This window comes from Microcebus murinus, chromosome 28 (genome assembly GCF_040939455.1).
Source record: "Microcebus murinus isolate Inina chromosome 28, M.murinus_Inina_mat1.0, whole genome shotgun sequence".
Lineage (NCBI taxonomy): Eukaryota > Metazoa > Chordata > Mammalia > Primates > Cheirogaleidae > Microcebus > Microcebus murinus.
In genome coordinates this window covers 454,282-482,102 of record NC_134131.1, presented here as the reverse complement: position 1 = coordinate 482,102, position 27,821 = coordinate 454,282, and the positions used below count along the sequence as shown (strand labels likewise).

Genomic DNA, 27,821 nt, shown 5'->3' with positions numbered 1-27,821 from the left:
GCCCGAGCCACAGGGCAGAGCTGAGACCGGAACCGCACCACCACCCGTCAGCACCGACACAAACATGCTGTGTCCACACCCCCAACATTCAACACGGCTCCTGGCACACGGTGGGAATTGGGTAAATGCTTGCAAATGAAGGAACGAACGAAAGAATGAATGAATGGGTCAGCTCCAAAGACCGGACTTCTGGGAAGAGTAAAGCAGCATTTACCGAGCGACTTCTGGATGCCGGTTCCTGCTGCTCCCGCGGAACACCGGGGGGCCCCCAGTGCGGCAGCAGCTCGCGGCTACCTGGTGCTGCCCTGGGGCCGGTTGGGCACTCACCACTCCTACGTGGCACAGTCAGGCCCCAGACTTGGTCTCCTGGTCGTAAGGACAAGCGTAGCTGGAAAAGGGGGCCCGCAACGTCTAGGGTCCCCAGACTGTTGTCCAGGCTCCCGTTTGCCCTCACCAGTGTCTCTGAGGACTTTAACGTGCTTCTGCTAAAACAGAGCTCAACGGGGCCGGGCGCGGTGGCTCACGCCTGTAATCCCAGCACTCTAGGAGGCCGAGGCGGGCGGATGGCCGGAGGTCAGGAGTTCGAAACCAGCCTGAGCAACAGCGAGACCCCGTCTCTACTATAAATAGAAAGAAATTAATTGGCCAACTAAAATTTATAGAAAAAATTAGCCGGGCACGGTGGCACGTGCCTGTAGTCCCAGCTACTCGGGAGGCTGAGGCAGGAGGATCGCTTGAGCCCAGGAGATTGACGTTGCTGTGAGCGAGGCTGACGCCACGGCACTCACTCTAGCCTGGGCAACAAAGTGAGACTCTGTCTCAAAAAGAAAACCAGCGCTCAACAGTCATACCTTTGGGTATGGCCGTTGGGAGGATCCAACCAGACAGTTTGCAAAGTGCTGGAGAAGAGTTCCCGGGACCCAAAGCAGCATCCCCGAACAGGGGTCTCCCTCCCAGCGACCCCTCCGGCACCGAGGGCGGTTACCTGTCTGTGGCTCCCTGGGTGGCCGTGGCTTCCGTCCCACTCCACACCTGGAGCTTCAGGGGTTTCTCCTCCTGCCACCTGGCTTCCCGACTTTGGCTCCTGGACAGCTGAGAGCTGCTGGACCTCAGCGAGGTTCCTCGGGAGTTGCGGCCGGCCAGCCCGCAGCAGAAGAGCTGCCGGTACCCCGTGCGGAAGTCCCTGTTGAGGGCGGCGTACAGGATGGGGTTCAGGGCCGAGTTGGCGTAGCCCAGCCACAGCACGACGGCCTCAAACACCTCGTTGATGGCGTCGTCCCCTTTGAGGCCCCGGTACACGAACACGGTGAAGTACGGAAACCAGCAGATGATGAAAGCCCCCATCACGGCAGCCAGCGTCACCGTGGCTTTGTGCTCCCTGATGGTGGCTGCCTTCCAGGAGCTGATGTGGTTGATCCTCTTGGCCTGGTCCCGGGCCACCTTGAAGATGCGGTAGTAAGTGACACACATGACCAGCAGAGGCAGGTAGAAGGTGACCAGCCCGTCCACCAAGCCGTACACCTCGTTGACCTGCACTTTGCACTTGGCGGTGGTGTGGTTGCTCTTACTGGTCTCCGCCCTGCTGTTCCACCCCAGGTGGATAGACAGGAAGGACAGGGTGATGGAGATGACCCAGATTAAGACCAGAGAGACGGCAACCCGGACAGGGGTGACCAGCACGGGGTAGCGCAGCGGGTCCATGACGGCACAGTACCGGTCCAGGCTGATCATGAAGAGGTTGAGGATGGACGCCGTGCACAGCATCACGTCCAGGCTGGTGTAGATGTTGCAGAAGACCCTCCCGAAGCTCCACGTGCAGCTCAGCTGGTGGATGGCGGAGAAGGGCAGCACCAGCAGGCCCAGGAGCAGGTCGGTGACAGCCAGGGACACGATGAAGCAGTTGGTGAGGTTGCGGAGCCGGCGGTTCAACCCCACAGCCAAACAGACCACCACATTGCCCGCGATGGTGATGAGGATGAGGATGGTGAGGACCATGCTGATGGTGACCCTGCACGCGGTGGAGTCCAGGCAAAGGGAAGAGGCCGTGGCATTGGACGCCATCCTGCGGCCCTGCAGCTCCGCCCCCGGGCTGGGCCCCGGCCACTCCTCCCCCAGCTCCTGACGGGTTAGTGATGGATGCCACCCGCTGAGCGCTCAAAAAACGGTGTCCAGATTTCAGGGGCCTTCAATGACGGACCCAGAGCTGTTTCTCTAGAAATAAATAAAGCGGTCTCCTATAATGCGTTAGGCACGAGCACGAATGAAAAGGAGAGAAAGGCAGGCCTTGAAGCCAGGTTTGCAGCTCAAACTCCAGTCCTCGGATGCCCCGAAGAGCTGCCTTCCTTCGGGGCGGGGCTGGGTCTCCGCTCCCCAGGCCCCGCACGGAGACCGAGGCACTGAAGCGTGTGTCTGGAGGTGGCTCTGGCGTCGTGCAGGAGGGATCACACGGAGACACAGCTGTGTCCTTCTCCATAGCTGGCTCCCGCTCCTCCCATCCACGTGCTGGGCTCAGGGCCCGAGGCCTCCCTCTCTGGGCTCTCTGGAGGGCAGGAGCTGAAAGGGCAAAGGTTGGACGTTGAGCACTTTGAAACCAGGCCCAGAGCGTGACGGTTTTTAAGGTGAGTCCTTCTAGGCGTCGGCCTCCTGGCAAGACCCCAGGAGGCAGAGGCCACCCGTGGGTGCCTTTCCTTAGGAGGGGCCAGTCCACAGCGGGGAGGAGACAGCAGGCAGCGTGCAAGGGGCTGGACCCTGAGGCTCGGGAGGGAAAGTGGGAGGACTGGGAACACTCAAACTGAAAACAGAACCATCTAGACACAGCCTCAGCGCCACCAGAGCAGGGGCTGCTTCTGTGTGTTCACTGCTGGGTCCTGGCACCTGCCCACAGGTGGGCATCAGGCACCTGACGAGTAAATGAGAGAATGAATGGACGAGGGAACCGATGCAATGAATCTTACTCTTGCAGGGTGCAAGGACAGCATCTGGGGCTGTGGCTCTGCAAAGCGTCACCGCACTCTAAGCCGGGGGCCGACAACTTCTTCGGGAAGGGTCAGGGAATAGCTAGTTTCCGCTGTACAGCGGCCGGCGAGTGCGGCCGCGCTCCAGTGAGACTTGCGTGACGGACACCGAAATTTGAATTTCTTATAATTTTCATGTGTCACACACACACACACACACACACACACACACACACACACACACACAAATCTCCTTTTTTTGATTTAAAAATGCAAAAACGCATCCTTAGCTCATGGGCTGTACGAAGCCACGCCGAGCCTACAGTCCCTCACCCGTCGTCTCCACGCCCCATCAGTGTGGATGCGCTCCGAGCACATCTCTGAATCTCGCCCGTCTCACTGTGCAGTGCACGTGGCCCTTACGTCCACGCGGCTCACTCTGTCCTTCCAGAGGCTGTGTACCAGCCCGCGTGGTGGCTCACCCTGTGTCCTCTGCCATTCCCCGTTCACCCTCCCGCGGGCATCTGGGTGGTTTCTCCTCCCTGCCCCCTTCCGGCTGCGAACACCAGGCTTCTTGCTCAAACAGGAGCCCCGGGGACTCCCGAGAGTCTCCAAGTCATCTCCCTCCTAGTGTGACAGTCTGTGATTCCTGCAGGCGAGAAGCCAGCCAAGGCCCTGCCCCCTTCCTGACCCTGCCGCACGCACGGTTCCGCCCGCCCGCCGAGCTCTTCAAACGGCAGCCTGAGCAGACGCCCGGTGGCTGGGCGAGGGCAGAGACCCGGCCAGGGCAGAAACCCTCTCAGAAGCAAGCTAATCTCCGTGGGACATAAATTAAGCCTCTCCCGGGCTCTTGCCTGCAGCAGTTTTGCAACCTGAAGGCGAGAAGCATCAATCAGGCACAGCCCCTGTGTCGGTGGGGCTCAAAGCTCCCCTCTCGGTCACCGGCCGCGCCAGCCGGGCCGCCCTGCATTTATGTCTAGAAGATCTTTCCATTACATGTGCAGCCCGAACAGCGCGAGTCTCACTGCCACACTAAATTAATTTGGGATGGGGTAGCGACAAGGATTTTTTTTTTTTTTTTTTTTTGAGAATCCTTATTTCTGATCAAAACTTTCTCTGAGTTTCCTTGACAGCCAGCACAGGTGTCTTGGCGCCCGGCCGACGCCTCAGGTAGCGTTTGGGGTCTCCAAGTCTGCACGGACCAGCTTCTCTTATAACTCGAAACTCCTTCCTTCCCCTCCCCTCCTCTCCCCTGCTCCCCTCCCCTCTTTTCCTCTGCTCTTTTCAACAGATATTTCTTTGAGAATCTGCAAAGCGCCAGATGCCGCTCCAGGTTCTGAGGGTCGAACGAAACGGCTGTGATTTCTTCCCCCGAGGAGTCTCAAAGAGGAGCTTCCGTTGCATGTCTATTTAAAACCCAGCTCCCGTGAGTTTCTGGTAACCTTCTGCGAAGGCAGGGGCTTCTCATGGGGCTCGTTCCCCCCGCCATCCTTCCTGTCCCCGTGAGCAGAAGGCTCGCCGGCCCTAGAGGGCCCCATCACCCCTTCTGTGGCTCCCTCTGCGTGAGAGAAAGACCCATGCTGTCACTGTCACAGGTAGCACAGACATACGCTCTTGAACTCGCCTCTCAGATTCCTAAGTGATAACGTGCTCCGTACAGCACACCGGGCATCCCCAAGGTATACAGCAAGGGCCAACTACCGTGGCCATCACAGCCCCCCTGCCCTGCTGCCTGGTGTGGTGGGGCCCTCCGGACCTTCTCTGCACCTCCGCGTGCGTGGGGCACTCACGGGGCGCCGCCCAAACACGCCCTACACGCCACCACACACGGCCCTTCCTTCATTCCCTTAAAATTCCCAATATGGAATGGATGTTCCTCTCGGCTACTTAGATCTAGATTGTTCTTTTGGGGAGCCCAGCCTGTGCAGGACAACTGCGCCGTACGACAACGCACAGAAAGGGCGAAAGGTGTCGTGTGGGCAGGTCCACAAGCGGCAAAGAAACGCAAACAACGTGAGCTCCCCCGGGTAGGGGGCGATGGTTCCACATCCCTCCGGCACAGCCGTGCTGGGCACAGTGGTAGGATGCACGTCAGATAAAATATCGTAGGCCGGGCGCGGTGGCTCCCGCCTGTCATCCCAGCACTCTGGGAGGCCGAGGCAGGAGGATCGCTTGAGCTCAGCAGCTCGAGACCAGCCTGAGCAAGAGCGGGACCCCATCTCTAAAAGCAGAAAGAAATGAGCTGGACAACTAAAAATATATAGAAAAAATCAGCCGGGCATGGCGGCGCATGCCTGTAGTCCCAGCTACCCGGGAGGCTGAGGCAGGAGGATCGCTTGAGCCCAGGAGTTTTGGGTTGCTGTGAGCTAGGCTGATGCCACGGCACTCACTCTAGCCCGGGCAACAAAAGTGAGACTGTGTCTCAAAAAAAAAAAAAAAAAAAATTTAAACAATAGAAAATGAAACATCGTTGGGAGACAGACACGAAGTGGCTGCTGCGGCGTGGCTTGTTTAACGGTGGCTGTGCCGGAGATCTGGAAAGGGAAGCAGAGGCCCTGGGCTCCTGGCGCTTCCCCAGGGAGGTGGGTGTGCCCAGGCGGGGGCGGGTGCCACGGGAGGGCCGCGGTTCCAGACAGCGCCAACAGCCCCCTCGAAACCCCGGGGAGGAAGAAGGCGGGTTTTGGCCCGAGAGCCACAGAAGCCTCTGGCGGGCAGAGGGGAGCTCGGGCAGAGGGGACGAGACTAGAAGCCGGGGTGGGGTGGGGGTGGGGGGACGTGGTCCTGCCGTCCACCAGCCGCGGGGGTGGCAGCGGGGCTAGGCCTGGCAGGTGGCTGCCGGGCACCACGGCCGCCCTGTTCTCACAGCAGTAATGAGGTCACTGGAGTCACTGGGTTCCCGCAAGGCAGTTCCTCATTTCCATGAGCCACAAATTCTCAGAATCTTCCCCTGTAATCGGCCACTCCAAAGATCCCACGTGCCCAGTGCTGACGGCTTGTGCCAGGAAGCAGCCCAGCCCCCAAGGAGCAGCCCCAAACGCGCCCGAGAAGCAGGACGTTATTTTGGCGTTGCGACTTCCATCCTGCAGGGAGGACGAGCCTCCCCAAGCCCACAGCAGCGGCTGCCGCGGCACAGGGCCGGCCGGGGCGACCCGGCCGACTGCCAGAGCAGAGACCCCCGCCTTCCGGGCCCTTCCCTCCCACTCACGGAGGCCAGGACGCCCGTCTAAGACGCGCCGCCGGCCTGGTGTGTGCTGGGAGCCCGGCTCCTGCTTGCCCCCCTCGGGGAAGCTCTGGGGCAGCGGCTGTGTCCAGGCCCGACAGCCAGGGCCGGCGGGAGCGTGGTGGGGCCGCAGAGGCTCTCTGGCTCTGTTGGCAGCGGCCAAAGCTGCGTCTGCGTGTGCACACGTGTGTGTGTGCTCGGGCTGAGTCTGTGTGTATACATGTGTCTGTGTGTACTTGGGCCACGTCTGTGTGTGCACGTGTGTGTGTGTACTCGGGGCTGTGTCTGCGTGTGCACACATGTGTGTGTGTACTCGGGCCGAATCTGTGTGTGCACACGTGTGTGTACTCAGGGCTGTGTCTGCGTGTGCACACGTGTGTGTGTGTACTCGGGCTGCATCTGCGTATGTGCGTGTATGTGTGTATACTCGGGCTGTGTCTGTGTATGCACATGTGCGCATGTGTGTACTTGGGCCACGTCTGTGTCTGCACACGTGTGTGTGTACTCGGGCCATGTCTGCGTGTGCCCACGTGCGTGCATGTGTGTGTGTACTTGGGCCATGCCTGCGTGTGCACACTTGCGTGTGTGTGTCTACTTGGGCTGCATCCGCATGTGCGCACGTGTGTGTGTGTGTACTCGGGTCGTATCTGCGTGTGCACGTGAGTGTGTGCTCGGGTCTGGAAGGCCCAAGCAGAGATAAAAACACTGAGATGCACACATTTTCTCGGGTCTGGAAGGCACCGTCAGAGAGAAAAACACTGACTACTGGCCCAGCGGTCGCCTCCTAGGAATTCGCCCTGCGACTCCCCACGGCAAAGGCGCAGAGAGCGCATGAGCACACACGCCCGGTGAGAGGGAGCCGTGGGGGCTGCAGGCGCAGGCGGCCGCGCCCACGGTGCGGGGTGGCCCCCAGAGCGTGTCCGCGCGGTATGTGCAGGGGGCACACGCGGCGGGGCACACGCGCAGGGGGCACACGCGCACCGGGCACACGCGCAGGGGGCACACGCGCATGGGGCACACCCGCACGGGGCACACACGCAAGCGCCCGCGCCTCTCCAGGCCCAGGGTCCGTGCAGGAGGTCCCGGCGAGAGCGGCCTCTGGGGACGGGGTGGGAGGGGGACTTGGGTTTCACCGTGCGCCCTTCCTCACCCCCTCAGTCTTTTATCCCGAGATTGCCGGCCCCCGCACGACGGCAGGAGGAGACGGGAAGGGCGAGGGTCTGCAGAGGGAGGACATGCACAGCAATGGAAGCCGGGGCTGCGCGGGCCGGGCGGGCGCCAGGCTGGGGCCGAGGCTGGGGCTGCCCGGTCCAGAGCCCCTTCGTGGGAAGCCCCCACCCGCACGCTCGCAGCCCTCAGGGCCCTGTCCCTGCTGCCACTGTGCCGGCTTTGCAGCAGACTTCCCCGGTCTTTGAGCACGTCCTACCCTTCCGCGCTTCCCTGTCGCCAGGGTAACATGGCAGTGCCTGCGCGCCCTGGCCTCTGGCTATGTCTCCGGACAGTTCCGAGGAGGAAAATGCAGCCGGGGATGGAGTTCCCTGGAGTTCGGACTGAGTTCTGGAGGTGACAGGGAGCCATGGAAGAAGGTTCAATCAACCGGCCCAGGATCACCCAGGGAACCGGCAGCGGATCTCGGAACCCGTGTCACTTAAACCCACCTGGCTAACGATCAAAGAGGATGCTGTGATTGCAGATAAAATGCTCACTTCAGGACAGGCGTGGGGCTCTGCACACATTGTCTCCTCCAGTCTCGACTACGACATTGCGAGGCAAGGGATTCTTATCTCTCTCTTTTGCAAATGCAAAAACTGAGGCCCAGAGAAGTTAAGGAACTTGCCCAAAGTCTCAAAACCAGTAAGTGAAAAGTCAGGATGTGAACCCAGCTCTGTCAGCCTCCAGAGTCCCCGCTCCTTGTTGGCCACTGTGTGTTTGGCTTTCACGTAGGGAAAAAAGGATTTGGGGCTTTTAAAAGAAAGGGTGTGATTGTCAATGTATCTTCGGCACAAGACACTTCCTCTCTGGCAGCTACATTCGATGCAAGTGCCTCTTTCATTTTGTGGCTGCAGCTGTCTAACTGCCTCCTTGTAGCAAGCTGGACATTTGGTCCAAGCCCAAATACTGTGTTTCCCAAAAAATAAGCCCTACCCATAAAATAAGTCCTAGCAGGATTTCTAAGCATGTGTGCAATAGAAGCCCTATCCCAAAAATAAGACCTAGTGACGGGCGTGGCTGTGCAGCGCATCTGCATGACCCGTGCATGTTGTCGCAGAGCAGGAAAGAAGACGAGCAGCCCTTCTCATCTGCCCCATCGTGACAGCTACTGTCCCAGAGGTGACCGGAAAGGTGCGGGCAGCCCCACCAACAAGGTCGGCTCCCCCTGTCAGGTCCCGGCCATCCCGAGCGAGCGTGCTGCAAGCTGAGGCCTGGAGGGGGAAAATGACACACCCCCTGAAAATAAGCCCTAGGGTGTCTTCTTGAGGAAACATAAATATAAGACCCTGTCTTATTTTCGGGGAAACACGGTAGCAGGAAAAGACTTCTGGTTGAGCCTGTTTGTTTGAGAGAAAGTCCTGGGCTTCCTAGTAGCTCTGGCCCCACCCATCCCATTTGTCCTGGAGGGAGGGGGAGGGAGGGAGCAGAACCAGGGTTTGTTGATGCTTCTGTCCCCAAGCACATCTTGTTCCAAGCACTGCAGCTCCCCAGGGGCGGGGGGGACCCCTCTGGTGATGGAGCCGCATGCTGTCTGGAATCTGGGGCAGGTTCTGTAAGTGCTGCCATTGCTCCAGATCGGGAAGAGCCTCACTACCCCTTAGACCTGTGGCCTCTGGGTCAGAGCGGGATGGTGGGATCAAAGAAGACACTTTATTATGCCGAATGGCATCCCTTCAGCATCATGGTGATAAAGGGACCCGAAGCCGGGACTCTGACCTCTTCCCTTGGCCGGGCACCCCCTCTGTGATAATACCAGTATCTGGGGGGCGGAGGCTAGTACTGTGTGGTTCCCAGCGCACAGAGGGGGAACTAGATTCAGAGAGATCAAGTCACGTGTCTAAGGCCACACCATTGGTGAAGAGGCAGGCAGGGCTTGGCCCCAGGCCTGGCTCCAGAGCCTCTGAACACCCACAACCCCCGAGAGAACCGGAACCCCGAACCCCCGAACGCGCCCAGCTCCACCTCTGACTGCGCAACCGGTTCTTCTGTGACCGTTTTCTCGCCAGGAAGAGGCTCAGCCGTTTGCCTGGTCCCCGACAGAGGTGGATGTGGGAACCTGAAACTGCGTGCGGTGACTAAGTTCCTCAGTTTTGGTTTGTCTGGAAAAGTCTTTATTTCTCCTTTCCTTTATAAAGATGGAGGTGAAATTCACATAACATGAAATGAGCCATTTTAAAGCCTACAATTCAGGCCGGGCGCGGTGGCTCATGCCTGTGATCCTAGCACTCTGGGAGGCCGAGGAGGGCGGATCGCTAGAGGTCTGGAGTTCGAGACCAGCCTGAGCAAGAGCGAGACCCCGTCTCTACTATAAATAGAAAGAAATTAATTGGCCAACTAATATATATAGAAAAAATTAGCCGGGCATGGTGGCACATGCCTGTAGTCCCAGCTACTCGGGAGGCTGAGGCGGGAGGATCGCTTGAGCCCAGGAGATTGAGGTTGCTGTGAGCTAGGCTGACGCCACGGCACTCACTCTAGCCATGGCAACAAAAGTGAGACTGTGCCTCAAAAAAAATAATAAAGCGTACAATTCAGTAGCATGCAGTACCTTCAAAATGTTGTGCAAACACCACCCTATCTGGTTCCAAAACGTTGCCATGGCTCCAAAGGGAGACCCTGTCCCCACTGAGCGGCTTCCCCCATTCCACCTGTCCCCAGCCCCTGGCACCGCAGCCTGCACACACACACACACACACACACACACACATGCACACTCATGCACACATATGCACACACACATGCTTCTAACCTGCCGACACCAACTCTTGCCCTTGGCTCAGAAGGCCCCTCAGAAGCTGCCCCTCCTGACCTGCCGGCTCTTTGCCCTCCCTGAGCCTCAGCCAGTACACTTTGGCCACACTGCCCTTCCTCTGAGTCCTCGGGTGTGCCACGCTCGCTCCTCCCCCTGGGAGCTCCCTCTGTGACCCGCGGCTGATGGGGACACGCTCTGCGGACGGGCCTTCCTGGACCTCTCCAAAGCAGCCCAGCCACCTTCCGTAAATCCTCCCCTCCGGCCTCTGCACAGGCCATTGTTTCCTCTGGGATTTTCCTTGTCTCTGTTTGTTTGCTATTTGTCTCTCCCCTGCTGCAATGCAAGCTCCATGTAGGGCCGGGAGCCAGGATCCACTCTTGTCTTGCCCACCAACAGACACTTAATAGGGGATCACTTAAAACCCGACTGGCTAAATGCATATTGAGAATAACCATCGTAATATAAGAGCCCGTTTATTGGGCATTTTGAGAGTGCCGGGCAATGTTCAAAGTACTTTACACACATCATCCCGTTTCATCTCTGCAACAGCCCTACTGCACGGACACCAGTGCTTATCTCGTGTTTTATGGCTGAGGACGTGGAAATTTATGGTGTTTTGTGACTTGGCCAAAGGCTGCTGTGGGCAGCGGCTTGGCCAATGCGGGGAGGTCTGGGAAGTGTTTCCAGGGCACTGGTTCAATGGGCCGACTGGGAAGTCAGCGTGGGTTCTTCCTGGGGGGAGCCAGCCCTGGGCAGCCGGCGTTTGCAGAGAAGCTCCTGTCTCTGCCACAAGGGCAAAACGGCTGCGGGGCAGGAGCTGGGGTGGACAGGGCATCTCTGAGTGCCCCTGACTCGCTGAGCTCCTCCTGCAAGTTCCAAGCCCTCGAGTGCCACGCCCCCATGTTCCAAAGTGCCACGCCCTCGAGTGCCACGCCCCCACGTTCCAAAGTGCCACGCCCTCGAGTGCCACGCCCCCATGTTCCAAAGTGTTGCGTCCACAAGTTCCATGCCCACGAGTGCCAGGACCGCAGCTTCCTCAGAAGAAAGGAGAGGAGAGGGGCTTAGCCGATTTCAAAGGTCCCAGCAACTACAGGGTGTGTGCGGAAGGGGAGGAGGTGGAGCCGGGACGTACAACAGGAGTGCTCTGGACAGTGCGAGCTCTTCCGAAGCACCTGCATCGGCACGTCCCGCTGTCCCTGCACACCGCCAGTGACGGGCTGACTACCTCCCAGCACCTTCCAGCCAGTCGTGGCCATTCCGAGACACTTTTGGAGCCATACGCGCTTTCTTCTGGAGGCCACACCCCGCTGACTAATAAATACATTGCAATTTATGTGTCTTTTGGCGAAAATGGAATTCGTATGTGGCCGTTTGATGTAACAAGCTGGCACTGATGAGCTGGTGGATGTTTGAACATTTATTGCTTGGAATTTTGTGGATTTCTTTTTGTATATTAGATCTGGTACTTTGCGTGTGTGCGAGAGAGTTTGCAAGCATTTTTGTAGAGCTTCTGAAACGTTCTGAGGCCCAGAGGACAAGGAAGGCCTTTTTTCCAGGCAGCCCTCCAGAGCTGCATGTCTTCCTGAGCCCCCACTTTTCTACGCTAAACAGTGTTCAGGTCCTCCAATTGGATCCATCGTCTCTATCAGCACCATCCAGACCACCACAACCATCATCCTAATCACCACCATCCTAATCACCATGAGCATCACCTCCACCATCCTAATCACCATAACCATCATCTCTTCTCCATCATCCTAATCACCACAACCATCACCTCCACCATCCTAATCACCATAACCATCATCTCCTCCACCAACCTAATCACCACACCATCATCTCCTCCACCATCCTAATCACCACAAACATCATCTCCTTCTCCATCATCCTAATCACCATAACCATCATCTCCTTCTCCATCATCCTAATCACCAAAACCATCATCTCTACCACCACCATCCTAATCACCACAACCATCACCTCCACCATCCTAATCACCATAACCATCATCTCCTCCTCCACCATCCTAATCACCATAACTATCATCTCCTCCTCCATCATCCTAATCACCACAACCATCATCTCTTCCACCATGATCCTAATCACCACAACCATCATCTCTTCTACCATCATCCTAATCACCACAACCATCACCTCCACCATCCTAATCACCATAACCATCATCTCCTCCACCATCCTAATCACCACACCATCATCTCCTCCACCAACCTAATAAGCATCATCACCACCACCACCATCCTAATCACTATAACCATCATCTCCTCCACTACCCTCCTAATCACCACAGCCATCATCTCCTTCACCACTATCCTAATCACCACAACCATCATCTCCACCATCCTAATCACCACAAACATCATCTCCTCCACCATCCTAATCATCACAATTATCATCTCCTCCACCACCATCCTAATCACCACAACCGTCATCTCCTCCACCACCATTCTAATCACCACAACCATCATCTCCTCCACCACCATCCTAATCACCACAACCATCATCTCCTCCACCACCACCCTAATCACCACAACCATCATTTCCTCCACCACCATCCTAATCACCACAACCATCATCTCCTTCATGATCCTAATCACCATAACCATCATCACCTCCACCATCCTAATCATCACAACTATCATCTCCTCCATGATCCTAATCACTACAAACATCATCTCCTCCACCACCATCCTAATCACCATAACAGTCACCTCCTCCACCATCCTAATCACCACAACCATCATCTCCTCTGGCACCATCAGTGGCAGCTTTGGCCACGTGAACCGGGTGCCAGAGCTGCTCCTTCAACACTGTCCCTTTCTTTCTCTCTGTTCTGTTCCCCAACCTCCTTCCTTGAAGGCTTTGCCCTTCTACCAAGGTACAACTTGCTCTTACAGGTTAAAGTCCTGCAGCCAGCTGGGTCACCTTAAAGATAACAGCAGCAAACAGCTAACATGTGCCAGGAACATTTACACCTGTTGGTTATGTTATGTAACTTCTGCTCTGCTGAGAAAATCCAAGCCCATGCAGTGCCCCACAAAGCTGTGGGCAATCCATCTATCTCCTGAAGAACTTTCTAATATGAATTATAAAATTCTCTTCCCCTGACCACACCAGCCCTTCGGTTCCCCAACCCCTCCTAGCCCTCTCAGCAGAAGTTAGACCCTGGCTACACATGCTCATCCTTCTGTGCTCCTGGCATGGCCTGTAAACCCCGTGGGCCATTCTTTCTTTCTCTGTTGGTCCCTGGAAGGCAAGTCTAAGCCCCATGGGGGCAGACTCATGTCTGTCAGGCCACCACTGCATACAGATGAGGCTCCACAAGCGCTGTGAAGGGCCCAAGTCCAGACAAGGCTTGACAAAGAGAGTCATAGGCCAGCCCAGATGTCTGCAAGAGACTTTTGCCAACCTGATGTGGCCAGTCTTTGGCCAGTGGTGGGGATGGAGATCAGGCTGAAATCTTACTTGTGCAGACTCACACAGGGTCTCCTGTGGGCTCCGGGTGCTTGGGGCCCAGGCAGGTGGTTGCATTTGCTGCTGCCGTGTTCTCAGGCACACTGCTGGCCTGAGGAGAAAGTGAGTGTGTGTGCGCGCATGTGGTAGGGGAAGTGCTTGTGAGACCTCTGAATCATTTGCTAGTAGGACTGAGGACAGAAAATAACCCAGTAATCACTGAATGCACAGAAATCCAGATGGATGGCCAGGCTGCCTCTCCTTGATTACCCCCGAAGATGGAGAGGTCATTCCCTTTCAATAACATGTCTCACCCAGTTTTCCAATTTTGGGACAGCAAAGATGAAACTAATGGCAACAGGCTGAATTCCGTCTACTCAAGACTGTTGTTGGGTTCAAATGCTGATTTGTAAATTTTTTTAAAAGGCCAACATTTAGTAATTAGGAGGTTTCATGTAAAAAAAAAACAACCCAGATTTCCATTTACTCTTGAGAAACAGCACTGGCCTACATTCCCACTTGCCCCTTTGAGTTGGGGCCCGGTGCTCGGAGCCCATCTGGCCAGGCATGGTCCCGCTGGGCAGTGACACCACCTGCCTGGCCTCTGAGCCATCAGAGTTTGTCACCTCGAGGGAGCTGCCATTGCAGTTAGTAAAATCCAGGCTGCTTGGAGAAGCAATGTCAAGTTACGGAGGCGTCTGGTCTTTGAGGTTCGGCTTAGTCCCTGAATAGAAAATGCATAATTCCCTTAGTGGGAACTTCAGTGCTTTTTGAAAGCGTTAAAAGGGAAATCGCATCCAAATACGATGCGTGAACCTTGCTTGGATCCTGATTGGAACCCAGTCATGGTGCAAAGGCATCATGAGACAGCCAAGGAGACTTGCATTCGGGTCGGGTATTGGGGTGGCACTTAGGCAACTAGTGTTTGTGCCGGGATTCTCTTAGCTGTGGCCGGGGAAAAGCGGCCTGAGCTCATCAGCTAGAAACAAACACCGAAACTGTCACCAGCACAGTGCCATGATGTCTTGGATTTCCTTTAAAATGCAAAATCTACGTGGTGGTGGCGGCCGGGAATGGGGATGAGGGTGATTGGCAAAGCACTGCAAACGGTGGGGCTGCAAAAGCGGGGCCTGGCTCCTTACTGTCTCCTCTCCTGCCGACGCCTCTTCGGGACGTCTATGGGGTGGGAGGTAACAATGGGACAGGGCAGGGGCTCCCTGGGAGACGCAACAGGAGCCGCTGAGTGAGCGATCACAGCCCCGCTTTGCCCGGGACTCAGCGCCGGGTGAGCCCTGCCCTCCTCAGCCCTTCTGCTCCGGGGGGGGGTGGGGGGGGTGGGGGGGTGGTGCTCCTCTGCTTCTCCCCACCCGCCGCCGTCTGGGTTGGGACAACTCAGCCCGAGACCCCGCTGCCTGCCCCCAGCTTCTGTGAATGCTCTCAGCCCTCGCTCGGCGAGCTGGCGTGTTGGAGCCCCCGGAGGTCTCCTGGCGACTGGCCTGGGGGCCCTCGCCTCTCTCTGCAGGACCCGGGCGGAAAGAAAGCTGCAGTGGGTTCTGACCCCAGCTCTGCCACTGATGAGTCAGGCAACTTGGGCCAGATGATTCTGTCCAAGCCTCGGTTTCCCCTCCCGTTAAGTGGGGATAACACAATCCCAGCCTCCCGATGGTGTCTCCAGGCTTATGGGGGTCGAGGCTCTTCTAGAGCCAACGACCTGGTTACGTTCTGAACGCCCGGCTCCTCTCTGCACCCGAGCAACGCTGGGCCCATCTCAGACTTCTCAGCTGGAGGCATGGAGGCCACAGCGGTCCCCACCCTGCCGTCCGGCAGCTGTGAGGGTCCACAGCACACGGTGTCAAACCCCAGCACGCACGACTCAGTGCACCCGGGGTGTGAGTGGGGCACGCTGGGGACGCACAGCCTGGCCCGCACGCCTCCTCGCGCCTGTCTCGGTCCTGTCCCTTCTCCCTCCTGGTCGCCACCCAGGCCCCCAGCTCCGTGCCCAGCAGCCCCCCAGCTCCAGGCTCCCCCAAACCATGGCTCTTCAGCTCCTGGCCTAGAGGCCGTGCTTTCCGGAGACCTCACTCAGCCCAAATCCACGGAAGGAAAAAAAAAACCCCACAGGTGTAATAACTGTGTTCTTGACGGTAGCCGAATGTTGTGAGTGACCTTCGTATGCTCAAAGCTAGAGGAACGGTTAAATTATGTCATAGCGGAATTCTTATAGCTGTTAACGATCGTTATTTTGGAAGCTAGGAAATAACAAGGGGAAAATGCTTATATTTAAGTCGGGAAAAATGGCACAGATTCAAATGGGAACGATAGAATGATTGTAACTCTGAAGGTCCTACCCTGTTAAGCCTACATGGGGTGGAAGTAACAATAAAAATGTATGCCCAGGCCGGGCGCGGTGGCTCACGCCTGTCATCCTAGCTCTCTGGGAGGCCGAGGCGGGCGGATCGCTCGAGGTCGGGAGTTCGAAACCAGCCTGAGCAAGAGCGAGACCCCGTCTCTACTATAAATAGAAAGAAACTAATTGGCCAACTAATATATATAGAAAAAATTAGCCGGGCATGGTGGCTCATGCCTATAGTCCCAGCTACTTGGGAGGCTGAGACAGAAGGATCGCTTGAGCCCAGGAGTTTGAGGTTGCTGTGAGCGAGGCTGACGCCACAGCACTCACTCTAGCCTAGGCAACAAAGCGGGACTCTGTCTCAAAAAAAAAAAAAAAAAAAAAAAATGTATGCCCAGCATGAAAGACTGGCTGGCACCAGTGATCCTCTTTGGATGGTGGATGTTATGGCTGTCTTCTTTGCACATTTCTTTATTCAAAGGTTTTCACATTGAGAGTTAAATCTCCAGTGACTAAAACACAGCAGGTAAGGTGCGGAACAGTATGTATAATATACTCCCCCGCGTGCACAAAGAAAGTCTGGGAGGATACACCGCAACACACTGACCAAAGAGACCTCTTCTTTTTGGGTATGGGGGGGGTACTGGGCAGGTGGGGGACAGGGTGGAGTAAGGCCTTTCTCTCTGTGTATCGTACTTTTGAACCAGGAGGAAGTCTTTGAACCAGGAGGGTTAGGGTTACCTACCCAAAAAAATAGAGAGGAAATACATAACCTCCCATCAGTCTTTAGAAGAAGGCAGCATTGTCCCAAACGGGCTCTGTGAATATCTGTTAAACATGCTGCTTCAAGAAAAGGACTCTGGGCCGGGCGCGGTGGCTCACGCCTGTCATCCTAACTCTCTGGGAGGCCGAGGCGGGTGGATCGCTCAAGGTCAGGAGTTCAAAACCAGCCTGAGCAAGAGCGAGACCCCGTCTCTACCATAAATAGAAAGAAATTAATGGGCCAACTAATATATATATAGAAAAAATTAGCCGGGCATGGTGGCGCATGCCTGTAGTCCCAGCTACTCAGGAGGCTGAGGCAGCAGGATTGCTTGAGCCCAGGAGTTTGAGGTTGCTGTGAGCTAGGCTGATGCCACGGCACTCACTCTAGCCTGGGCAACAAAGCGAGACTCTGTCTCAAAAAAAAAAAAAAAAAAAAAAAAAAGAAAGAAAGAAAGAAAGAAAAGGAATCAGGCTGTGTGCGGTGGCTCCCACCTGTAACCCTAGCACTCCGCGAGGCCGAGGAAGGAGGATTGGTTGAGCTCAGGAGTCCGAGACCAGCCTGAGCAAGAGCGAGACCCTGTCTCTACAAACAGTAGAAAAATTAGCCGGGCATGGTGGCGCATGCCTGCAGTCCCAGCTCCTCGGGAGGCTGAGGCAGGAGGATCGCCTGAGCCCAGGAGTTTGAGGTTGCTGTGAGCTAGGCTGACGCCACGGCACTCACTCTAGCCTGGGCAACAGAGCGAGATTCTGACTGCACTCCCACCCAAAAAAAAAAAAAGGAGAGAAAAAAAGAAAAGAAAAGGGTCCGTGCTGGGGTTCAGGGTGAGTCTCGCCAGCCGGGCTCTTCGCTGTGGACTCGACTGAGCCCACTAACGTGTGCCGTGGCCGAGACGGACGTGGAGGGCAGGCTTGCAAGGAGCCGAGTGAGGCCCCAGGTGCCTCCCCTCCCCCAGAGAGCCGCCCTGGGGACTGCAGGGCAGGAGGCTCCTCTGGCCCAGCCTCAGGCGCCAGGGCAGAGAAAGGGCCCGGATCCCAGGGCGCCGGGGCGCAGGAGGTGGGGGAGACGAGGCAGGCTGTGCACGGGCTGTCCACGTCTGCGCCCGCCGTGGGGGACGCCCTGCTTAGCAAGGGGCGGCCACCGTGCAGCTGTGGCCACTGCGGGCCCCCTGCCCCCAGGTCTCCACATTCTCCAAGGGAACCTGGGAATCTGGACGTTAAATGAGATCTTCTGGCTTTAAAATAAAATGTCCTAACTTTTCAATGAAACTCCTTATTTTAATATGCCTCATTTTTTTTTTTTTTGAGACAGAGCCTCACTGTGTTGCCCAGGCTAGAGGGAGTGCCGTGGTGTCAGCCTGGCTCACAGCAACCTCCAACTCCTGGGCTCAAGCGATCCTCCTGCCTCAGCCTCCCGAGTAGCTGGGACTACAGGCATGCGCCACCATGCCCGGCTCATTTTTTCTATATATATGTTAGTTGGCCAATTAATTTCTTTCTATTTATAGTAGAGACGGGGGTCTCGCTCTTGCTCGGGTTGCTTTTCAACTCCTGACCTTGAGCGATCCTCCCGCCTCGGCCTCCCAGAGAGCTAGGATGACAGGCGTGAGCCACCGCAACCGGCTTCCAACTCCTGTTCTTAAGTGATCCTCCTGCCTAAGCCTCCCGGGTAGCTGGCACTACAGGCACGCACCACCACGCCCAGCTAATTTTTCTCTATATATATTTTTTAGTTGTCCAGCTAATTTCTTTCTATTTTTAGTCGAGACGGGGGTCTCACTCTTGCTCAGGCTGGTCTGGAACTCCTGAGCTCAAACAATCCTCCCGCCTCGGCCTCCTAGACTGTTAGGATGACAGGCGTGAGCCACCTTGCCCGGCCTGTCTCATTTTTTTTTTCTTAAAACAAAAACATCTTAGGGGCTCTGCTCTGCAGAAGCCCTCTGCCAGCTGCCAGTCTGTGGCCCAGCTGCTCCTGCAGTTCCTGGAGAGCAGGGCAGCTCCCGGGATGCCCTTCTTCTTTTAACCGCTCTCCCCGCTGCACGACTGCCCGGGGAGCCCTGGCCCAGGCTGGCGGCACGCGCACGGCCAACTGCCCGGGGAGCCTGCCTTCCTGCTGTCTGGAAATCGGGCTGCTGTGGGCCCGGCCCTGTGAGGACATTCTCATGGGCAGTGAGCACCCTGTGTCAGGAGACTTGCAGCTGGAGCCCCCGCCCTGGGCTCTGACAGCCCCCGATGCCAAGCATGGCCGCCCCCCGCCCCGCTCCAGCCTCAATTTCCCCTCCCATCTTCCCCTCACTCCCTCTGTGCTCCAAGCATCTGGAGAGTCTCTGTCTCTAGCTCTCTCTAATCCTCACACTCTGTGCCTTTGCACACCAGATCCCTGGGTCTGGGCCTCCCTCTCCCGCCCCCCCCCCACCCGCTCCAGCCGCCTGGGAAATGCCAGGCTCAAATGCCAGCTCCCCAGCCCCGTGCCTCCTCGGCCGCTGCAGGAGCCCCAGGAGGCTGGCATCTGCTGCTACGTGCCACCCTGCACTTAGCCCCCTTCCTTTCCTTCCACCCATACCCCCTCGGATGGTTTCACCTACAAACAGCCTTTGAAGCTGTTCCCTCCTCTCCTTCTGCGATCGTCTGGCTTCACCCCTGCTCAGGGTGCAGGACCAGGAGGAGCAGGGCACCTGAATCGGGTTCCTGGGCTCCTGCTCTCTCTCCCCAGCCCACCCGCTCTGCACCGTCTGGGTCGGGCATTTGACAAAATGCACGCTCGGCCGCCTCTGTCCTCCGCTTCAAACCCTTCTGTGGCTCCGGCAGCCCGGGACAAAGCCCAACCCTCTTGGCTTGCTCCTGGGGGCTTTTCAAAGTCTGAGCCTCTTTAACTCAGTTCTTGCATCCCACCACTGCTCCACGGCCTCAGGTAAAACCAATCATTCTGAATGCCCTGAGCACACCTGCAGGGTTTGCAGCTCTGGGTCTCTGCACCTCGGATGCCCAGGACCCCTGCCTGCCTGCCGCACTCCTGTGCACCTGCAAAGCCAGCTCTGAGAATCCTTCCCTGACCCGGGGCATGAGGGCACCCGAGTCTCTGAGGTCTGCACAGAGCTGAGGGCTGCCCTGCCCCATGGCAGCATCACCTGTTTGTCACACACCTGCCTTCCCTCCTACCCTGCAGTCCTGTGGTAGGTGTCAGCTTTACCCACCTCTGTACATTCAGCACACCGCCCAGGACTGGGCACAAGCCGGGTGCCAGGAAGTGTTTGTCGAATGACTAAACGAGTGAATAAATAGCTCCGACGCTCACAGAGGGTTTGGCATCAGATTATTCTCCCAGGAGAAGTGGGTCACTCTGGAGCAGAAAGTGGCCAAGCTGTCTAGTCCCCGGTGGAGCTGGAGGTGTTGACAGTCCTCCCCCCTGTTCCCAGAGGCTGGGTGCTGAGTCAAAGCTGCCACAAGCTCCTGGAAACCGTCCCCATGGGGCTGGCAACAACCGGCTGTGCTGCCCACTCCGGCTCACGACCAGCGTGGCTGCAGCCGCCTTCTCCCCCGGCGACGGTGCCAGGCCCGGCCCTCCTGGCAGTGCGGCCAAGCCACGCGGCCTCAGAGGAGGGCAGAGTTGGGAACACCCTTCCGCACCCGCCAGTCCTGCTTCCCTCCGGTTTTCACACAGGGCAGCTGAGGCCCAGAGCGGGGAGGTGCAAGGTGCAGTCACACCTGGAGTTCTTCAAGGTCTTATCAGACAGGAAGACATGATGGAAGGAAACCCTGAGGAAGGCTAGCAAGGGTCTGGGGAGGTCCCCGAGGCTGGGAGGACGGGGAGGGCCTCTCTGAGGCTGTCTCCCAGCTGCTGTGCAGCGGCCAGGTGGGCAGAGGAAACTGAGAGTGCAGACTTGGTGGAGGGGGGCAGCGAGCTTGCCTCTTTGAGGCCTTGACCAGGGCAGAGCAGGTGAGGAGATTCGCAGTCAGAGGCTTGCAGGGGCCTCCTAGACCCGTGTGGGGCTTGCGTTTCAGCCCAAGTATGGGAATGACACGAGGAGGTTTAAAAAATGACTCTGGTCTGGAAAGACAGTGGTCCAAAGAAGACACACGAATGGCCAACACCCACACTGGAGGGTGCTCAAATTCGTTAGCTACCAAGGAACTGCACATCCAGACCACAATTACACCACTTCGCACCAGCAGCTAGAATCCAAAAGATACAGGATAAGCCTCAGTGAGGATGGGGAGAAACTGGACCCCTCGCACACCGCTGGCAGCAACGTGACACGATGCAAGCTCTCTGGAAGGCGGCCCAGCAGTTCCTCGAAAGGTCAAACGTAACATTAACACAAGACCTGAAATTCAGCCTCAAGGTAGATACCCAAGAAGAATGAAAACACACGTCTCCTCAAAAGACTACATGAAAATGCTTCTAGCAGTATTCACAATAGCCAGAAAGAGGAAATGACCCAAATGCTTATCAACGGATGAATGGATAAATAAAATGTGGTATATCCATAAAATGGAATAGTATGCAGCCATAAAAAAGGGGGACGAAGTACTGATACATGCAACAACATAGGTAAATGCCAAAAACATGCTGGGTATAAGAAGACAGCCACAAAACCTTTCGTATGATTCCATTTATACGACATGCCTAGGACAGGAAAATCTAGAGAGACACACAGTAGATTCCTGGTTGCCAAGCCTCGGGTGGGAGCGGGGAGCGGGGAGAGGATGGCTGCTAACGTGTACGGATTTCTTTTCGGGCTGATGAAAATGTTCTGAAATTAGATCGTGGAGATGGTTGCCCAATTCTGTGCGAACGCACTCAAAACCCTTGCCTTGTACAGTTTAAACGGGTGGATTTTATAGTATGTGAATTATATCTCTATAAAGCCTTTATGCTCAAAAAATAAATGTTTAAAGGATAAAAAGAGTAAAGATTTTCTGTTTTTTGTTTTTGGTTCCTGGGAAGTGGGGGCTGAGAGGAGCAGGGAGCCAGGTGGCCAAGAGCGCAGACATGGCTCAGCGGCACGAGGAGGAGGCTCCCAGCGGCTCCGGCCGCCGCTGATCCCAGTGTATGGCCACACTCTTCTCTTCTCACCCAGGGTTCCTCAACCTCAGCACCACTCACTCCTGGGACGTGGGAATTCTTTGCCGTGGGGGGCTGTCCTATGCATGGTGGCATGTTCAGTGGCACCCCTGCTCTCTACCCGCCAGCTGCCAGCACACCCCTGCTCAAGCTGCGACCATCAAGTGTCCACGGGCGTCGGCAAATGTCTTCAGGGTAGCAAAACTGTCCCCGGCAGAGAGCCACCGTGCCAGCCCCTCTTGCTCACCTGGTGATTCCTGCTTGCCCTTCCTGACCGTTTCCATATCACCGCCCCCGGCAGCCTTCGCCCTGCACCCTCTGAGGTCCCATTTCCTGAACGCCCCCATGCATGCAAGGCCCCAGGACACCGCTGATGCTCTGCTCTCCGCCCTGCTGTCTGTGAGCTCCCTGGGGTGCGGCACAAACCCTCACGCACGGGGCAGGGCATGCTGCTTCTCACGGGGCCTCTCAATGCTGGCTCCTCTGTCAACCCCTTCCCGACTCTGGCTAGGAGTGTAGGGGCTCTGGATTTAGTTGGCCTGGCTTGAACCCTGTGTGACATTGGGCGAGTGTCTGAGTGCATCTGACTCTTAGAGGCTTGCACTCCGAACAGGAGCCACCCAGGGTTACCGTGAGCACGTAGTAAGAACGCAACACACGTCAGATATTACTGGGATGAATAATGTCGTATTCCTTCTCTCTTCTAAAGGGCGTGCCAGGGTTCAACACAGAAGTGTCCCTAGCACTGACAAGCTTGCATGTGCCAGCCCCGTACTGGCAAGGAAAAGGTAGGGGTGAGTAGGTTATGTGGTCCCCATGTTCAAGGAGCCCTGGGGGAGGAGCCTACCTATAAACTGAGGGGTCCCAGAAGATCTGGCTTGAACAGAATCTTGAAGGATGAGTAGGATGAGGTTGCTAAGCAGAGGAGGGCATTGCAGGCAAGAGAAATTCCAAATGCAAAGCTTGGAGGTGGGCAAGAACATCGTTAATTCACCCAGCCGGATGGAGGCTGTCGTAGGTGGGCCAGCAGAGGGTGGGTGGGGTGGAGGAGCTGGAGGCGAACGGGGTGGCCAGTCACTAGGCCGTAACAAGCCATGCAGGCCAGTCTCAGGACTCGGGACATGACCCTTTTGGGAATGGGAGCCTTTGAGTATTTCTGATCAGGGCGGCAACATTCTCAGCATCAAATTGACAGTGGGATGAAGCACGTATCGAAATCGCAGGGGGCAAGATAGGAGACAAGAAGATGTGAAAAATTCAATCTGGCAAACCTACTGTGTGCTTTTAGGGGCCAATTCAGTCTTTTTTTTTTTTGAGACAGAGTCTCACTTTGTTGCCCAGGCTAGAGTGAGTGCCGTGGCGTCAGCCTAGCTCACAGCAACCTCAGACTCCTGGGCTCAAGCGATCCTCCTGCCTCAGCCTCCCGAGTACCTGGGACTACAGGCATGCGCCACCATGCCCGGCTCATTTTTTGCATATACATTTTTAGTTGGTCAGTTAATTTCTTTCTATTTTTAGTAGAGACGGGGTCTCGCTCAGGGTGGTTTAGAACTCCTGACCTCGAGCGATCCGCCCGCCGGGGCCTCCCAGAGTGCTAGGATTACAGGGGTGAACCACCACGCCCCGGCCCAGTCTTTACCATATGCCTGGAGGCCCTCTGGGACTGGGCACCTGACTTACCAAACGTCACAGTGCCGTCTTTCAATCAGGCACTCCCCTCCTCGCCCTCGGCGCTAGACGCCAGGCAGCTCTGCATCTGCCAATGATTAAAGCAAATGCTCGTTGCGTAGAATCTGGGGAGCCCAGAACATGTGCAGTCAGGGAACAAATCTCCCATGATCCCACCACCCATGGATAAATATTAACATTCTGTAGCCTATTTCCTTCCAGTCTTTTTTCTAAGCTCTTGCCAAAAAATGTGGCCCCATGCCACAGACATGGGTGTGCATAAACCAGACCTCGTCGGTTAAAACTCTCCATGTTTAGCGGTCGCCGTGCGCGCTGCTGTCCACAGCTACGCTGGTTCCCGGATGTTGGACATTCAGGGACTTCCCGATTGTGGGCCAGTATCTTTGCATTGGAAAGAGCCTCTGTCACAGCCCCACCATTTCATCTGGGCGTGTCCCTCCTCTTTTAAAACATTTTTTGGCAAAGGCACCTCTCTAGCCTGCCGGGACGCCCTTTTCCCTAGAACCAGGGCTTTCTTTCCCCAAGGCCGAATTAAATCCTTGGGATTGGAACTTAATCCTGTTTCCCCTTCTTTGGGACATTGGCGGAGATGGACCACAGCTGGCCTTGTTTTCCCCACGGATGCTCCGGCTGGGAGGGTTATAGTCAGTGCCCAGCCCAGGACCAAGGGCAGGAGGTGCCCGTGAGTGCAGGGGACCCAGCCCAGGACTGAGAGCAGGAGGTGCCCCGTGAGTGCAGGGGACCCAGCCCAGGCCCGAGGGCAGGAGGTGCCCGTGAGTGCAGGGGACCCAGCCCAGGACTGAGAGCAGGAGGTGCCCCGTGAGTGCAGGTGACCCAGCCCAGGACCGAGGGCAGGAGGTGCCCGTGAGTGCAGGGGACCCAGCCCAGGACCGAGGGCAGGAGGTGCCTGTGAGTGCAGGTGACCCAGCCCAGGACCGAGGGCAGGAGGTGCCCATGAGTGCAGGTGACCCAGCCCAGGACCGAGGGCAGGAGGTGCCTGTGGGTGCAGGTGACCCAGGCCAGGACCAAGGGCAGGAGGTGACCATGAGTGCAGGGGACCCAGCCCAGGACCGAGGGCAGGAGGTGCCCGTGAGTGCAGGTGACCCAGCCCAGGACCGAGGGCAGGAGGTGCCCGTGAGTGCAGGGGACCCAGGCCAGGACCGAGGGCAGGAGGTGCCCGTGAGTGCAGGTGACCCAGCCCAGGACCGAGGGCAGGAGGTACCTGTGAGTGCAGGTGACCCAGCCCAGGACCGAGGGCAGGAGGTACCTGTGAGTGCAGGTGACCCAGGCCAGGACCGAGGGCAGGAGGTGCCTGTGAGTGCAGGGGACCCAGGCCAGGACCGAGGGCAGGAGGTGCCCATGAGTGCAGGTGACCCAGCCCAGGACCGAGGGCAGGAGGTGCCCATGAGTGCAGGTGACCCAGCCCAGGACCGAGGGCAGGAGGTACCTGTGAGTGCAGGTGACCCAGCCCAGGACCGAGGGCAGGAGGTGCCTGTGAGTGCAGGGGACCCAGGCCAGGACCGAGGGCAGGAGGTGCCCGTGAGTGCAGGTGACCCAGGCCAGGCCGGGATGGATGGAGACCAGGTTAAAAGGACAAGGTGATGAGAAGGGCAAGGAGTTGGCACGCTGGGCTGAGCCTCATTGTCTGCTTCCCGTGTGGTGCTGAGCAGTGACCTTCCTTCCTCCCAGACCCCTCGAGAAGTCACTTGGCAAAAGCACCCCAGCGGACTGCCAGCCTTGAGGCTCACTTTCCCCAGTGACACGCGGCGCCTCTTCCCATCCCGCATGGAACAGGCACCCGTTGGTGACGCAGCACATACCCCGTGCCAGCCCTGCACCAGGACCCTTATGCGGCCGTTTTGGGGCCAGCGTGGAGCTGTCGAAAGTGCCCCGGAGTCAGGCAGACCTGGGTCCAGTCCCAGCGCGGCACCCGCTGTGAGTGTGGCCACGTGGAAATCGCTTACCTCCGTGAGCCTCGGTTTCCCCATCTGTAAATCGGGGTTGAATGGCACCTGCTTCCCAGGGCGGTCGTGGGTGAGGGTAGCCAAGGTCGAGCATGTGCCTCAGGTACCCAGCACTGGGGCCACACAAAGCAGGTGCTCAGATGTGACCTTCCCATGATATTCAATTCTCCGTGTAGCCAGGGTCCCAACGGCCAAGGAATGTCATCTACCCAGTGGGCCCTGCTAAGCCCCAGGGACCGGGAACTCATTAGCAGGCAGGAATCCACAACATCCTATTATAAATACAGAAACTGAGGCTCTGCGGGATTAAGCCAGGAATCTTCATAGAACAAAAACTGTGTCGGCTGAGAGATGTCTTGTCCCAGAGAGGCATCGGCCTGGGATGTGTGTGGGGTGTTGGGGAGGGGGGCTTCTGGGCCCCCCAATTCCCTAGGCCCTGCCTCACCACCCAGCGCTGCCGCTGGCCATCTCTGGCCAAGGCGGACGAGGAGGCCTAGCGCACACAGAACTTCCCGACTTCCCCGGGGACAACCGAGTCAGGGCGTGACACCCTCACTGCCCCTTCCCTGCCCCACCTCCTGAGCCTCACAGGCACCTGCAGGGCGGCTTGAGCACGCCCCCTTTCACGGAGGTGCAGGGTGTAAGGAAGGTGGCTGGCATGCTCAAGGTCACTGCCCAGACTGGGACTCCGAACCGAACCGAACCGAACCGAGGCCACTTGGCTGGCTCATCCCGCAGGAGAACCCCTCTCCTGGTGGGGGAAGAACTCCCGCCGGCTGCGCGCGGTCCCGCCCGGCGTGGGCAGCAGCAGCCCGGAGGGAGAAGGCAGCGCCCCGCGCCCCGAGCCGCTGCACGCCCGTCCCCCGCCAGCCCCGGCCCCTCCTGGCTCTCCGTTAGCAGAAAGTTGCTCCATGCTCCGGCAGACGCACCGCCCGAGAAAACGCCACCACCCAGACCCGGGGGCAAGACGCGGACTGCTTCCACGCAAGCGGACTTTCCAAATCCGCCCCTGCGCGGGCACAGGGGACACGGAGCCGCCCCCGCGTGCAGGACGGTGGCCGGGCCCGGCTGCCTCCCACCTCGCGACGCCCCCTGGGGCGGGCTCGGACCCCCCCCCCCCCAGGGGCTCAGGGAAGGAAACCGAGCCTCGCGGGCGGAGGCACCTGCCCAAGGTCAGGCACGGCCAGCGAGCGGGGCGGGGATCCCCAGCAGCCTCGCCCGCCCGCGCCCCGGCCCCAGCCCGCGCCCCAGCCCCCGCCCCAGCCGAGGCCGGTTACCTGGAGCTGCTGCCGGGGCGCTGGCTCCGCACCGGCTCGCCTCGCCCCGCGCCGCGCTGCGCTCCGGGCAGGGATGGAGCGGGCGGCGCGCACGGCCTGCGCCCCACGCCTCGCGCCCACTTCCTCGTCTCCGCCCCCGTCCGCGCTCCTGCCCTGCCTTCTCACCCAATTCTCTCCTCCCTCTCCCACCCCTCTCTCCTCCCTCCTCTCTCTACCCCTCCCTCCCTCCCTCCCTCTCTCTTCTCCTCCCTTCCTCCCTCCCTCCCTCCCTCTCTCTTCTCCTCCCTTCCTCCCTCCCTCCCTCTCTCTCCTCTCTCTCTTTTCATCTCTCTCTCTACCCCTCCCTCCCTCTCTCTCTCTTCTCTCTCTCTTCCCATTCCTCCCTCCCTCCCTCTCTCCTCTCTTTTTTCTCTCTCTCTCTTCTCCATCCTCCCTCCCTCTCCTCTCTCTTTTCTTCCCTCTCTCTACCCCTCCCTCCCTCCCTCCCTCTCTCTCTTCTCTCTCTCTTCCCCTCCCTCCCTCCCTCCCTATCTCTCTTCTCTCTCTCTTTTCTTCTCTTTTTCTACCCCTCCCTCCCTCTCCTCTCTTTCTTCTCTCTCTTTCTTCCCCTCCCTCCCGCTCTCTTCTCCTCCCTCCCTCCCTCTCTCTCTCTTCTCTCTCTCTTCTCTTCTCTTTCTCTACCCCTTCATCCCTTCCTCCCTCTCCTCTCTCTCTTCTCTCTCTCCTCCCATTCCTCCCTCTCTCCTCTCTTTCTTCTCTCTCTTCCCCTTCCTCCCTCCCTCTCCTCTCTCTTTCTTCTCTCCTCTCTCTCCCTCCTTCTCTCTCTTCCCTCCCACCCTCACCCACTTTGTCTTTTCTTTCCTTTTCTCCTAGACCTTCTTTCCTTCTCTCTCTGACTCTGACACTCCCCCTTCCTCTCCCCCCCCTTCTCTCTCATTTTCCCTAACTCCTTCCTGCTCTCTGCCCCCACCCACTGTGCATCCACCCAGACTGGGCAGCCTGGCCCGAGCCCCAGCGTCCACGGCCACGTGTGGGGACATTGGCTGAGTGGAAGGGGACTTGCTGTGGCCTATAGTTGGCCTCTGGCTGCAGGGAGGGCCTGCCC

General features: G+C 57.6%; 1 protein-coding gene across 2 annotated transcripts in view; it reads right to left on the bottom strand.

Annotated features, from left to right (window-relative positions):
- HRH2 (histamine receptor H2) overlaps nt 1-26,799 on the bottom strand; it is a 42,676-nt gene extending 15,877 nt beyond the window's left edge. For both annotated transcript variants that reach the window (XR_001158260.3, XM_012781540.3), the window contains exons 1-2: nt 26,717-26,799; nt 986-2,553 (exon numbers count right to left, since the gene is read on the bottom strand). Coding sequence is in view for 1 of the 2 variants with exons in the window: in XM_012781540.3 (XP_012636994.1) it covers nt 986-2,061 (1,076 nt within the window). In the remaining variant the exon portion in view is untranslated. The remainder of the gene's footprint in view (nt 1-985; nt 2,554-26,716) is intronic.
- Between the last annotated feature and the right edge of the window lie 1,022 nt (nt 26,800-27,821).